Source organism: Pan troglodytes, chromosome 10, assembly GCF_028858775.2.
Source record: "Pan troglodytes isolate AG18354 chromosome 10, NHGRI_mPanTro3-v2.0_pri, whole genome shotgun sequence".
Classification (NCBI taxonomy): domain Eukaryota; kingdom Metazoa; phylum Chordata; class Mammalia; order Primates; family Hominidae; genus Pan; species Pan troglodytes.
Window position 1 is genome coordinate 25693107 of NC_072408.2, and position 16200 is coordinate 25709306.

At 34.6% G+C, this 16200-nt stretch overlaps 1 protein-coding gene across 6 annotated transcripts in view; it reads left to right on the forward strand.

Moving 5' to 3' along the window:
• PIK3C2G (phosphatidylinositol-4-phosphate 3-kinase catalytic subunit type 2 gamma) overlaps positions 1-16200 on the forward strand; it is a 387383-nt gene that overhangs the window by 301886 nt on the left and 69297 nt on the right. For all 6 annotated transcript variants that reach the window (XM_016923019.4, XM_016923023.4, XM_016923022.4 and 3 more), the window contains 2 exons: positions 230-351; positions 3798-3906. In XM_016923019.4, coding sequence (XP_016778508.3) covers positions 230-351; positions 3798-3906 — 231 coding nt within the window. The remainder of the gene's footprint in view (positions 1-229; positions 352-3797; positions 3907-16200) is intronic.

Below are 16200 nucleotides of genomic sequence, written 5' to 3' on the forward strand. Positions count from 1 at the left end.
TCCACAAGAACAACAAAAATTAGGCAATCTGTTCCTAGCACATACAATTATGATACTCTTAGATATTATTTATAGGTAATTTTGCCTTTACAAAATGCATCTCCTAGCTTTTATGATAATGTTTTGCAGAAAGGTACTTCCTTTGTTTGGTTTACATAAAATCGGGTTTTAGAATGTATCACAGGCTGATATTGCCATCTTTTGATTTCTATCTATTTACTTTCTGCAGCTGTATCTGATCCAGGTGACACACAGCAACAACGAAACAAGCCTGACAGAAAAATCATTTGAGCAGTTTTCAAAACTTCACAGCCAACTTCAGAAGCAGTTTGCATCACTGACTCTCCCAGAGTAAGGCACTGTCCTTTTACATTGTTTTGCCTTCAGTACTTGTCCTTGAGCAAAAAGAAAAATTATGGTTATGGGATTTTCTATTTGTGAGAAACACAGTATTCTGACTCCAATGCCATTGAATCTATCCCAGCAGAGAGTCTGAATTGCTCTCAGAGTGAAGAATCTTTTGTCTCATAAAACAGAACAAGATTTGCAATTTTCTTTTTACTTCCAGTCATTGATTTTGTAGACAGACAATTTCAAAAGCTACTTCGTTTTTCTTCGATTATTGGGAAAATAGTCTCATTTGCCTGTTTTTAATTTAATCCTCTTAGTTATTTTTTATAAAAATACAATTGAAATTGAAATTGCAGAAGAAAATTGGATATGTTTACTTTTTCAACAAATAACTGTAATATAAAGCCTATATATACAAAGGCTTATTAATATACATATTTAATTATATATAATTATATATGCTTATTATATATTTAATTTCAGTACCAGAAAAAATGTAAATGTATTTATATCAATTCATATATTACTAACTCATTTTGTTGCCATTAATTTTTAACTTTTAAATTAGTAACTTGCATTATCTAAATTGAATTTGTTATTTTGTTCATTTTGAAGCCATCTTGAAAATCATTATTTTCATTTATGTCATAATGGAAAAATGTTAAACATAAGCAAACTAAAAATATCATTAAAATAACTGCTGTTCAAATAACCCTTCAAAAATTCATCACTTAGAAGCAGTCAAATTTTGATCATAGACTTCAGTCTATAAAAAAGGTGTATCTTGATTTTAAAAATGTGAGCTTTCCAGAAATCATGATATTGCATTTAGGTTAATCAGATGTTTTATCTACAGTGAGATTTTTGTTAGGTAAAGTAAATGGTCCTTTTATGATGTAATTGTTTATACTTTACCTGGCATACTTGATACATGTGGATTTTTACTTGGCTTTCAGGATTTAGTCACCTTCCAAAATATAAATATAAGCAAAGTTAGTGCGTAGGGAGATATTGCACAATATTAAAAATTGAGTAGTTCACATTCATGAAAAAAAAACTGTACTGGCATATGTAACAGGGATTTTTGAAATTCAGATGCTTTGAGCATCAGGAAGTCCAGAAATCAAGAGCATACTCAAGAGACTGAGAGGGAGGCAAAGTCATTCTGGAAACTTTTAGAAGTAACATCAAGTTTTAGAATTATCAAAAAATCTGATAGAATAACTGAAAAAAAGAGACACAGGCAAAAAAAAAGCTCAACGTTTGGCTGCAAATACCACATTCAACATCAGTGTTTGCCATGATACCCTACTAATTAATAATTGAGAAGAAAATGTTAATCTTTGTTTAATGGCTATCCTTTTTCGGTTTCAAAAATGTCTCTGTTCTACGCTGTACCTCACCAATACATATCAGTATAACTTGTAAAACTTTAAAAATTCTAATAATCTATCTCAATTGGCCTCTTTTCAGTTTTCAGCTTTTGTTAGGATTCTGCTTTGCTCATTACTGCTGCCTGGAGTTTCTTACATTGATTTTTAAACTGTGTAAGCAACCTGTGGAGGCAAGGAACATTTTGTCCTATGTTCCCTGAACACTGTTTGCATGCTGACACTCACAAAGGGGCCCAGGCTTACAGTGATGCACATAAATGAAAGATGAAGATTCCCTATGACTTCTAAATTTACTGAGAGAAGCCCTATGAGAGTTATGTAAATGTCATCTGGAAGGCATGATCAGAAAGTCAGAGTCATGAAGAACGAAATTCTAATCAGTTCATACCATCTAACAGTGGACTTCATATCAGCTATTTGTGTTTCTGGGTAACTTCCAGGGGTACACGACATGAAAATATTCCTTAAAATTAATAATCTTTTTTAGAAAAGTAATATGCTTGGCGAGAGTTGACTTTCTTCTCCCAACCATCCAAAATTTTATTTTGGTACACTGATCAGGCTATAGAAACTTCTGAGGACAAGACAAAAGGGCAAATCAAAATATTGGTGTTGGTATTAAGAAAATGAATTACTCTAATAAGGAAATATCAAATCAAATCTCTGTCAGATGTTTTCTAATCTTTGTTGTGAATGAAATTGAGGGAGGATATGATGATACTGTCAGACAAAAGATCATAAAAAGTAATTTTCAATAACTGCTGTATTTGACATACAACTCGAAGAAGTTTCAATTAAATGACAGTATTATAGAACCATTCCTCAACTTTCATGTACTTATTTATACATAAGATGTTTTAGTACATATATCTATAAAAATATTAACAAAGTAGCAGAATTGACGTAGACTTCTGTTTTGTTCTATCAACAAGGAAAATTCACACAGACATGTGAATTAATACTTAAAACCAGCCTAATCTCTCATTTATCAAATTCATTTCTCCCAAAAAAACTATGCATATATAGATATATAGAATATAGATCTATCTCTCTACCTACCTATCTATCTATCTTCTATGCTATATGCTCAATTGATTGTATACTGGTACTAATTTTCATGATTAAATTTGGATAAAAATTTTAAAGACTTTTAAGTCTTAGAGTCTGCAAGAGACCTTAAAAAACAAAATGTTCATTGTTAAAATATACAAGCATAGAGTTTTGGACTTTCCTGACATTTCCAACAGTAATCAGTGGGGTGGCATGAAATTATCACATACATCTTTATCTTTGCTGACTGTCCTTTACTATCCTCCATGTTCATTTCCCCTCCAAGCATGGTAGCCAAGCCGTGGTTCCTACCAAAGAAGCAGAAGTGTGGATGAGGCAGCAGGATGATTGGAGTCAGAGGAGGCTGCTAGGTAGTTCCTAAAAGGGTATACGTAGACAGCAAGATAAGTTACCAAATGCTACCCATTACCAGTCATCCCACCTAATAATTGGTCTTAATGAAGTTCAACCATCAAGATGAATCATCAGATTGTGCAAAGGAAATTCTGCAAATAGTCAGACTCTTGGGGAAAGTGTTACTATTTTCTAGAAGGCTAAGAGCAGATGGACGCATATGTCACTTGCTAAAATGCTTAATTTAGTTAGTGTAATGGTGTCTCTAGTGAACCCAGAAGAAACAATAGAATCTGAACCTTTTGAAAAATTTTGAACCATTAACTTCAGACAGTCTTTTTTTAAGACCCTACATATATTTAAAAGACAAAATGTGTGGTCTGCCATAAATATAGTAAGAAAGGACATATAAATGAATTTAATATGTCAAATTAAATTAAGTTAGTATTAATATTAATGACCATTAATATGGCATGAATGACCACAGCCATATTAATAAAATTCTGAGGATTAATCACGTAGACTATGACTTTTTCAAATGTTTTCATTGGCCCTTCCATCTGATACAGCTGTAACTACATGAACAATCTTAAGATGAAAAGGCCAGTTTTGAAACTAATGAGATAACTTTTTTTTCTCTTAAAACAGGTTTCCTCATTGGTGGCACCTACCTTTTACAAATTCAGATCACAGAAGATTCAGAGATCTAAATCATTACATGGAACAGATATTAAATGGATCACATGAAGTTACAAACGTATGTTATAATTAATTTTTCTATTTTTACATAAAACATCAACTATTTTATATTTTATTCGTGAGTGTGGTGGTTTATGTCTGTAATGCCAGTACTTTGGGAGGTCAAGGTGGGAAGATTGCTTAAAGCCACGAGTTTAAGTCAATCCTGGGCCACAAAACGAGACCTCATCTCTACAAAAAATTTTTCAAATTATCCAGGCATAGTGACACATGCCTGTAGTCCCAGCTATTCAGGAGGCTGAGGCAGAAGAATCATTTGAGCCCAGGAGTTGGAAGCTGCAGTGAGCTATGATAGTGCCACTGCACTCTAGCCTGGGTGACAGACCTAGATTCTGTCTCTAATAATAATAATATTTTATGATAACATTCTTTGGGTTCATTCATTCAATGAATATGTATGCCTAATTTGTATAAAATACATGAACTGAGAACTGTGGAGCAGCAAAACAAGTATAGAACCTTGACTTCAAATAACTTCAATGAAATAATATGTGATAAATGGACTATCAGTGCTGTGAAGTGCTCTAGAGTTTTAGAGGAGTAAGAATCATTCCCGATGCAATAATAAAGTTTCAAGGAGAAGAGGGCATCTGAGCTGAGCCTTTAACACTGAGTAGGATTAAACAGAGGTGGTCTGGGGAAGTGTCTCAACAATATAAGAAAAATTATGAGTGAGAAAAACCAAAAAGAAATAGTAAGTATTCTTAAAATTTAAATATGTTGCTGCTGTGACAAGTTACCACACACCTGGTGGCTTTAAACAGTACATATCAATTTTCTTTCAGTTCTGGAATTTAGAAGTCTGAAAAACAGGTTTTATGGAATTAAAATGAAAATGTTAGTGGGCTGGTTCTGGAATCTTTTCAATTTCTAGAGGCTGCTTGTGTTCCTTGGCTTGTGGCTCTCTTCCAGCGACACAGTGGCACACTTTGACCTCTGAGTGTGTCATCACATCTTCTTTGGCTCAAATTCTGACCCTCCTGCCTCCCTCTCAGAAGGGCTCTTGTGATTACATTGTGTCCATCTGGGCAATTTAGGATAATCTCACCGTCTCAGGATTCCTAATGTAATTTTATCTGCAAAGTCTCTTTTGCCATGTAAGGTAACATATTCAGTTTCCAGGGATTAGGACATGAACATCTTTTGGTAGGGGGTATTATTCTGCCTATCACGGGGATCTAAGAAAATGTGCAAGGACACAGCTCTGATGGATCTCAGCATTCTTGTGAGGTAAGAGTTTGGACGCCAAGCCCAAGTTGTTAGAAACTAAAACTAAGCCTTAGAGAGCTTGTTAGTCAGGGTTCTCTAGAGAAACTGAACCAACAAAATTGTGTGTGTGTGTGTGTGTCTGTGTGTGTGTGAGAGAGAAAGAGAGAGAGAAAAGAAGAAATTTGTTTAATTGGCTCACATGATTGTGGAGGTGCAAATCCAAAATCTGTAGGGTGGGCTGGCAGGCCGGAGACCAGAGGAGATTATTTACCATCTGAGTCCCAAGACATTCTGCTCAGAGGTCAGTCTTTGTTCTGTTCAGGTATTCAATTAATTGGATGAGGCCTACCCATATTATGAAGAGTAATATGCTTTACTCAAACTCTGCCAATTTCAATATGAATCTCATCCAAAAAAACACTTTCACAGAAACATCCACAATAATGTTTGACCAAATATAGGGGCACTGTGACCCAGCCAAGTTGACAGACAAAATTAACCATCACAAGAGTCATGAGGAACTAAAAACACTGTGAAGTACAATGCCCCTCACCACTTTGGTAGATCTTGGCCCTCCTTACTAGACTAGCACATTGTTCTTCTTACTATTTTTTTTCACTTTGAAATTGTAAAATGTAAACACACTCAGAAACATCCACAAAAGAAAATTGAACAGTTCAAGGGTAAATTATAAGAACACCCATGTAACCACGCAGTAGTTTCAAAACATGTCTGAAAATGCTTTGCCACCCTCCCATCAAGAGGAGGCAGCTTGTGTCCCAACTTCTTGATCCCAAGAGGGCTTCTGTCATTTGCTCATCAAATAGAATATGGTGGAAGTGACCCTTTATGACTTCCAAGATAGGTTAGAAAATGCCACACACCTTCTAACAATTTCTTTTGGAACGGTCACTGCGGGAGCCTTCAGTTGCCATCTTTCAAGCTGACCTACCCTGAGTCTGCCCGGCAGAGAAACCAAAAAGATCAAATCCGAAGAGAGATATCTAAGGAACAGCAACTGTTCCAGTCCCCAGCTGGGACTCCATCCCCAACCACCAAATGATCACAGTTTCATCAGAGATCCCAAGCAGAACACCCAGCTGAGCCCTCTCAAACACCTGAACTAAGAGATAATAATAGAATGACTGGTTTTAGGCCAACAATGCAGTGATAGCCCATTTCCAAGGTTCATGGATTTTTATTGTTGTATAATATTTTATTATACAAATATATTAGACTTTATCTGTAGATACTTCTCTACATAGACTTTTGGAATGTTTCCAGTTTGGGGCTATTACAAACCATACTGTTATGAACATTCTTTCACATGCATGACTCAGTATCCCTATGTTGTTCCTATACCCAGGAATAGAATTTCCAGATTGTAGGATATACTTATTTCAACCTTATAATGACCAGTTTGTTCTCTCATTTGCAATAAATACATTTTCCAATTTTCTATACTTGGTCTTTTTAATCTTTTAAATTTGGGCCATTCTGGTTGGTGTGTGTCTCATTGAACTCTTAGCTTGCATTTTCCTGTTGCTAATGAGCTTGAACACTTTTTGATATGTTTTTTGGTCATTCGGATATCTTCTTTCATGAAGTGCCAGTTCATGTCTTTTTACCATTTTTCTATTGAATTATTTAATATTCATTTATTGATTCATTTCTTGGTTGAAATTGTTAGAAGGTGTGTTTCTTCATATATTCAACTCTGTACCTTGTCCCTTTGCTCTATCATGTCTTCTGATGAATAGAAATGCTTAATTTTAATGAAGTGAAATGTATCAATATTTTCTTAGTAAGAACATACCCTACCTCAATGTCATAAATGTGTGAATCTTTTGGGGTGATCCATGATCAACGGCTCTTCTCCTTTATTCAGGTTTACAATGTGCCTTTCATGTAATACTTCTTTATCCATAAATAAAATGCACACTTTTTTTTTTTTTTGAGACGGAGTTTTGCTCGTCACCCACGCTGGAGTGCAATGGCCTGATCTCGGCTCACCGCAACCTCTGCCTCCCAGGTTCAAGCAATTCTCCCACCTCAGCCTCCCCAGTAGCTGGGATTACAGGCGCCCACCACCACACCCAGCCTATTTTTGTATTTTTAGTAGAGACAGGGTTTTGCCATGTTAGCCAGGTTGGTCTTGAACTCCTGACCTCAGGTGATCCGCCTGCCTCAGCCTCCCAAAGTGCTGGGATTACAGGCGTGATCCCACTGTGCCCAGCCTGAGATGCACACTTTATTAATACACACACTCAAGCAGCAAGTAGAGAACAAGAGAGAGAGGGCAAGGGACCTGTGGACCAAAGCCTTTATTGCAGTATAGGGCATTATCCAAGCAGGTTTCCCACAGGGAGTTCTAATTAGAGGATTTAGGGCAAGCAGGCGCAGGTTCTATAGAGTTGAATGCTGACTGAAGTTAGTCATTGTAGCATATCTATGCAATGCAAGCAGTGTGTGGGTATGAGTAGAGTGAGTCAGGAAGGTTATATCTATCTGACCCACGGAGAGATGGTCACCAGGAGGTAGTTGTATAAGAAATATCTGGATCGACCACATCAAGGAGCTCAAAGGCAGAGAACCGAAAACTGTCAAAGATGACTAAGAGTTTCTTCTAGTATTTGAAAGTGCAACTTATATTCAAAATAAATGCCACGGCAAAGGAAAATTATAGAGATTCACTACAGATGGCTGCTTAACTTTACTTTCAACCTATCTAACTTACACATTTAAAATTCGACTCCCTTCTAGTAAAGGTTTGATTGCACCCCACAAATCTCTCTATACAATATTGTATATACAAATTTGATATACAATACCATATTTTCTTTCTTATTCTTTCAAAATATTTATAAACTTTTCATTGTGATTTCTCTTGTGGCCATGGATTTTTAGGAAATACTTTTTAATTTTTTCAAATATATTTAGCCTCTTTTTTGTTATTTCTAGCTTAAGTATGTCAGAGAACACACCTATAGTTTCAATTTTTTCTAAATTTTGCAATGTTTTATGATCCTAAATATGGGCAATTTCGGTAAAAATTCCATGCATGCTTTAGAAGAATGAACCCTGTAGTTGTGAGATGCAGTGTTCTACACGTGTATATTAGTGCAAATTGTCATCTTGACTGGTTTTTGTTTGTTTGTACCAGTAGAGGTTTATAGAAATATTCCACTATATTTATACATCTAACTACTTCTCATTATCTTCTTGTTAATTTTTGCTTTATATATTTTGTGGCTGTTATTAGGATCACTTACATGGAGAATTGTTATATTTTTCCCATTATATTGAAATTTTCACTAACGTTCACGTGTCTCTCCTATCTCTAACGATGCCTTTTGTCTGAAAAATCTTTCTTCTGTATTACTAATATAGCCAAGCCAGCTTTATTTTGGCTAGTGTCTGCATGATACAACTTTTTCCATTGCTTTACTTTCATCATTTCATATTTTTCCATTTCAATGATCACTCTTATAAGCAACACACAGATGGGTTTTTTTCTAAATCCAGTAACATAATTTTCATCTTTTACTTGTACTGCTTAATTATTTACACTTGCTACTGTCATTGATAAATACAGGTGTGCATGTGTCTATGTGTATATGTTATACTCAAGTCTATCACCTAATGCTTTTTCTCTTTTCTTCCATTCTTTTTTTAAATTTAGTATTTATTTTTCCATTTTGTCCTATGTAACCTCAGTAGTTATAAACTCTTTTCCTGTTAGGAATTACCATAGACATTAAACTATGTGTCTTTGACTTATTTAAGTCTAATATAAAGTAGAATTTTTATGAATTTCCCAATGATACAAGGTCCTTAGAGCCCTATGCCTATTTAACCCACTTGTGTCTTATATTATTTACAAATAATGTACATCTATATCTGTATCTATAAACTGAAGAAGTAGTTATTATTTTTAATTCATATAATCAACATTTGTTTAGTCTTATTCTTGAGGGATATTTTTGCTGACGATACTATTTTAATAGCAATTATATAAAAAATGTATATTTATATATAAAGTTATATATCATACGGCTTATTGTAATTATATAAAATATATATAAAGTGATATATATAAAGCTATATATAATATATAATAAAGCTTTATATTATTAAATATAAAATTTATATAATAAAGCTTTATATAGGTAGCTATATCCATATATCTGCTGATATATATAAATATAATCTGCTGATATAATAAATATAATCTGCCTATACATATCTGGTTTTGCTTTTTTGCACTTTTATTATAATCTGCTCAGATGTAATGTTGTTACTTTTATCATGCTTGAGCTTCAGAGGTTCTTGAATTTTTGTGCTATGATGTCTTTCATCAGTTTTGGAAAGTTTTCAGACATTGTGACTTCAAATATTGCTTGTACCATTTCTTCTCTTTTTCTAGGACTGTAATAACATATATGTTAAACCTTTTCACTATATCCTTTATGCCTCCTACTCCTTACTCTTACTCCTGTATTTTTTAATTATTTTGTTTCTTCATGCCTCATTCTGAGTAGCTTCTTCTGACATAACTTCTGGGTTATTAATTCTCTTTTATCTGTGTTTAATGTTATTAAACTCATTCTTTGAGTTCTTAATTTCAAACATTATGTTTTTCAGTTTTATGATTTCCATTTTTATGTGAGTTCCCCATTTTTACTGAAAATCTCAGCCTTTTTTATTATATCTGCAAATAGTAAGCATAGTTATTTTTAAATCTTTCTTAAAACGCCACTATTGAGAATCACTGCATGTATGATTCTAATGTGTAATGTTTCTACTGATTTTCAATCATGTAGTCTTGTTCACTTGTGAGTTTAGTTATTTTCTTTTTTATTGTGGCCAGATATTATACTGCAATATCCTTTGTAGAAATAATTTACCACCTAGGTTACTATTATCTTAGTGTGGAAAAGAATTAAATATAGGGACATTAGCAATCTGAGATTGCCAAAATTCAATTGCAGCAATTCAGATTATTCGAAACTGAACTATAGCCTTTGTGAGGGCCTCTTTCTGGTTCATCCTTATTCCTCAGATACAGCCATCTGGGGTCCAGACTCAAGGAGAGGCAGATTCACCAGAAGCGTACCTGGCAGTCCTGGCTTCAATTTCCTTTTCTCCTGTGTCTGCAAAGTGGTCAAAAGTGCTGCTTAACTTCTCAGCCTCTCAACTGCTCCCACTTGTGTGAGTAAACACCCACAACAGAGAAGCAGTGCCAAATCCTGGACCCACATTCCTGAATTTGTGCCTTCCTTCCAGATCCTACCCTGGTAATTTTTCATTATCTTGTTGGCTGTCTAACACTTTCCAGCAAAGTTTAAAAAGCAAATGTCTAGCTGTTTCAATTATTCTCATTAGGATATTTGGACAAAATGGCCTAACCAACTATCACCAGAAAATGGAGTCTAAAACTGCAGCCATCACCCAAGCTACCCCTGGTTTTAAGAGATAGCTGCCATTTTGCTTCTCCGTCTCTTTCTTGTGCTCTACTACAGCCATTCTCTCATAGGTTGCTATTGTAGGGTCTCAGTCTGTGGTCACTTTCCAGCCCAAAAAGTATTAAAGGATTTCTTATTGGGCTGTTTGCTGCTACCCACCAGTGGCTCTGAGAATAGCCTAGAAAATTGAAGGGAAATGCTAAACCCTAATTCTGTCCCATCTCACATGTGGATCAAAAAAGGCTTTTAAGATCACACAAACACACACACGTACTCTATATATGCACAGAACATACAACTTCTGAATGCTAAAAGGAGCTCTAATTTTCTTTACTGTTAGGTTCTCATATCATCATCCTGTATGAAGGACTCATCTTATTTGAGATGAATGCTACATTTCATAGGGAGGCACCAAACTAACAGAATATTCTAGAGTTCTTGGAGAGACACAGGATATTTTAGTGATTTATCTGAAACATTATCCTTAAAAGTAAAGAGTACAAGGCCTTTTGGATTTTTTGCGTTTTGATGTAAGAGTGAAGAACAGTTAGAGAATATTTTTAGCTAGTCCTCAGATCTTGATAACTTTAATGTCACCCATGAGAACCCATTTCTAATATTAATGCGACTAGTCAATAAGCCACCATTTTTATAAAGAAAAACTTATCTGTAACATTCAGTTTGCTAGTTACTAAAATGCCTATTATCAAGTTCTGAGTGAATAACAGAAGCACATGTACTGACTGCATCTAGAATGGGCTTCCTGATTAGAATACTAAAAACCCCCTCCTTTTTCCCTCCCCATACCACTGCCCCAATTGTGCATCTTTGATTAGGGCATTAACAGGTCATTCCTAGACTCGACTCTGCAGTCTTGATTAAATGCCAGCAGCACTTGGGTTATACCTTGACTTAAGAGACATATATATGATATCATGTTGCACATGCAGACATATTTCAAAGTAAATTACAGGCATTGTAACAGTAGGAAAACAGCTAACCCCGTAACTAGAACTTACTAAAGGGCAAAAGAGCTTTATTTTTTTCTCAGCTGTCAGTTCAACAACATTTCTTTTCCACTGGATCTTGGGAAAGCCTTTAGATGAAATTACATCTCAAGTCATGGTTTAAATTTCTTTTGTTACATGCTATATAATAGATTGAATCAGTACATATAAAAAAAACTTACTGAAATTTAAAAATATATCAATGCATATATACAAAATAGCCTCCTAATTGTAAAATAGACTCACTGATTCAGTATGTTGGCTTATTGCTGTGCCTCCTAGTTCAGTAATATTGTGGTTTAATGATAAATAGATGTACTTAAAGAAGAAAATCCTAGGTCATAGGGGTCCTAAGCACTGTTAGAGAAAACCTGAGCTGTCAATCAGGACTGCATTAGATTGCATATAGTCAGGAGCAAGAAGAGGTGAAACTTTTAGATCCCTTTCAGCAGTTACTAAGAAAACAAGTGGTTCTCAAATTATAGTTCCTATATGGTGCTGGGAACCTCACCTTGAAACTGATATAAGAATGTTAAATATTGGCCCTATCTAGATCTACTAAATCAGAAACTTAAGGGGTGGGACCCAGCAATCTTTGTTTTTAACAAGTCCTCCAGAAGATCTCAATACATGGTAGTATTTGAGAACCATTGTCTCAGACAATAAATATCTTCCCATTTATTTTTCAGTTTAAATATGGTCAGTCATTTGGCCTCCAATATAGCAGGTACTCAAGTATTCTATTATATTATTGAATCTTAGCAAATTTTGATACAAGAACATTGTGCTGCAATATTATTTCAAGGCCGGTAGACTCTCAGCTGGAGATGCTATGTTGTGTCAAGGGCAACTGCCTGAGCACCTAAGGAGGTGTACTCAACTAATTCCAAGTGAGGGAGAGAAGCCATCCCAGATGGTATGGCATTTAAGATGATATTAAAGGGCAAGTAGCAGTTGGTAACTGGAAATCGGGAAAAGTCATGCTAGGCAAAGAGAACTGCAAAAACAAAACATTATGGTTACACGCTTTCTCCTGTTTAGAAACTTAAAGAACAAAATGACTATATTTATCTCTATTTTTACCCCATGTCTAGCACTAATACTCTTACCAATGTTTATTAGTGTTTTTGAATGAGTAAATGAATAACAAAATCATTAGCACATACTAGCCTATAAAACTTCTGCTGCTATTGAAAACCTAAGGGACTGAAAGATTGCATCTGAGAAGTGATTAGCCATGGTCTCTAAACTTGTTTATTCTTATATCTTATCAAGTTTTTATTTAAATAATTGCTCATGGTTCCAAAACATATAACTCATTTAAATATATTTTATACACAAACTACTATACAAATAGTGACACACATTTTAAAACTTGTAGAAAATGAAAAATTTAGAAAAAGAAGCTTGAATGTTATTACAAAATAAACATTCATAGTACTTTTAATATTTTCCTTCACTTCAGTGCATAATCCCACATGAAGGTCATGACAGAGACCTCTGGCGTTGTAGAGAATGATCTTGGGAATCCTCTTCACTGCCAGCTCTGGGGTAGGCTGCACTGGTTGCCTAGTGCCATGCCCAGAAACATTGCCTGGCCATAGGCAGAAAGGATGAATGGTAATAGCACACCAAATCATGACTGTGCCCTCCAGAAAGATCACTCAGATTATGCAAATCACATTTGTAATGTATCTGTTATGAGCAAAGGGAAAGAAATGAACAGTATGTGCTCACTCACTATGAAGATAGAATAGTGTAATAGGGAAACAGAGTATAATAATATTAGTAGTAGGAGGAAACAAAGAAGTAAAATAATTGTTGAAAACATTGTTAACAAAACAATAGGAAAGCAAGATATTGTATGTGCATTCTCAATATAAAATTATATAACATGTCTTAATCTATTTGCCTTTCTGTCTCAGTCAATGGAGAATGAATTATGACTAAGGCTTCTGCCCTAGAGAATCAAGGAAACTTAATTCATCACATTGGGTTCCAAGTGATTTTTGCATGTTAAAGAAGCACATAGAATGTTGACATCTTAATGTCCCTCACTGATGCTGACATTCTCTGAAGGTCACGTCTGTTCATTTATACTGTAGTCAAGGGCTGTGGATATGGCAGTAGCTGTAAAGGAAAGTGCTAAGGGAATGGTGGATGGATTATTATCTTTGCATGCTGGGGGCTGTCTTACTGATTATAATAAAGCAGTTTGGAGACAATACCTGTCCAACAACTGCTGAAATTGTCAGGTTTGGGCTATGTAAGCTGAGGCCAATAAGTGCAAAGTAAAAAGGCATCTGATTTCTGGGACTGGTGTGAAGAAGGTGAATATTGGAAGCAGCAGACTTTCAATAGGAAACTCCTAAATGTATCTGCTATGAAATCTCACAGGATGGGTTAAGATAGAAGTATTAGCAGAGGGCTGTCATGAGAGCAGAAGGCAAAGAAGCCAGGCATGCACAGGCAGAGAAGGTTTTTTGTAAAGGTGTACACAGCACAGCACGGCAAGGCTTAATGAATACTGTTGCCCATCATACTCATTGCTGCATGGGGACATAAGACCAAAACCACCAAACATAGCTTTTGCAGTTTTTGTCACATCCACATTTACAAATGTGCTAATTAAAGTACTACCCTAGAGGCCCTGAGGAGAGATGTTTTCGTCTTGTTTTGTGTCTCTTTTAATCTCCATTGGTCAGTATTTACGGAAAGCAAGGCTAAAGAAATTCCAGGCACTACATTGTTTTTATATTGAATTGAATTAAAATCTAATGGGAGAAGGCATTTATATCATCAAACATGAAGTACTGTTGTGAAATCACATAGCCTAAAAATACTCCAAGTGAGAATATTTCAGCCATCTTCTAACACTGGAGTTTCAAGGAGGGGAATCCTGTCTTGTTCCATAACAGTCTCATACTAAAAGAAGCTAAAATTATAGCTATAACAGCTTCTCCCAAGGTATCATCCTGGTAATTAATGTAGTTTATTTTGCATAATGAATATTTAGGGTACCATACCTTCCTGAGATGTACAATCTACATCTCAGTTATTATTTGCCCTTTCTGGACTACAAAATAAACAAAGTAGTGCTATGTTGATAGATGCCAAATCATCAAAAATTAAATGTGGACAGTGAGGAGCCTCGGCATATTAGCTGCCACATTGAAAATCACTGTCTTAGTCATTCAACAAATGTTTATTGATTGCCTACATTTTATACTCTCTGGCCAGGGGTGCCAAAATAGTACCTGGTAACCAATTGTTTTAGAATAAACTGGGAAGGTTTTAAAGGGATTGTTCAGAGCCCCATCCTTAAACATGCTGGTTCTAAAGGTAGAAGGTGATATATTAGGTATCTGTCTCGTATTTCAATAATTCTAGTGATTCAGATGCACGACCAGGTCTGGGAAACTCTACCCCAGAAAGTAGGAAGCTGAATCAGACACAATGCTGCCATAAGAAGCTTACAGTCTGTGTCTATATTCTGTCTATGTTGATATGCACCAGTGGCTTCATAAAGTCTTTTATAACTTCATACATTGGGTTTTTTTTTTCTCCTATATTCCAAAGGAATTTTATGGGACTTGGGATAATATTCATTATATGAGTTATATTGTGATAGAACAGTAATGATGTCATCAGATGTTGCTCCGCATTAATAAGCAGTGTGATCTGACTAATCACTCATGCTCTCTGTGATGCATAATGTAGTCAGATTTTAATTATCTGCAAGTAAGTTAGTCCTCATGAAAGCATTATGCATCTCCATATGTTTATGGACACTTGCCTAAGTCAGTTTGTTTATATTCAAGAAATAAAAACATAATTTTAAGATTAAATGAAACATTATTGGCCTAAAGATCACATAAATAATTCCAAACCAAATCATGTTATTTTCAGATTTTTAAAATCTTGTATTACCGATACAGCTCCCTTTCTTCATATATATTAACATAGTTATATCTACATAAACATTAGAATTTATGTAGTCTATGTGCCATAAATATTTTTACTATTTTAAGTGATATGAACTTCTTAGATGTTTTCATGCATTCACAAATTCTCTTTTCTCTTGTTAATAAAACAAGAGATTTAACTTGAATCTATACTATTTATGCTGAATACTTCTGTAATAGAATAATCTGCATCTCTGATTCTAGAAAAATTCTCCTAAAATGTTTTTCACATTTTATAGTTGCTAGTCTTATGACAACATAGGAAAAGTAAAGATAATCCTATACGCTTCTACACTAAAACACACTCCAATTTTAGTTATATGATATATTTATTTATAACAATTATAAAATTATTTTATATCATTACATAACTTGTAAAGACTTTAAATTTTTACTGACACTATGTGTAACACTCTTGATTAAGAGCTTTAAGTTGGTTGCACACAAGAAATTAGAGAGATTAAAAATAATGCAACATATATTTTACTCTCATTGAGTTTACAATACTGTAATAAATACAGACATGAATATAAATAATATATGACAGTGAGTGGAAAAATGGAAGAAAAGTAGAAAATGTAGCTTTAACATGAAATCGTACAACCTTAACTTGCTAATATGAAATATTATTATGTGCCCTTCTAGT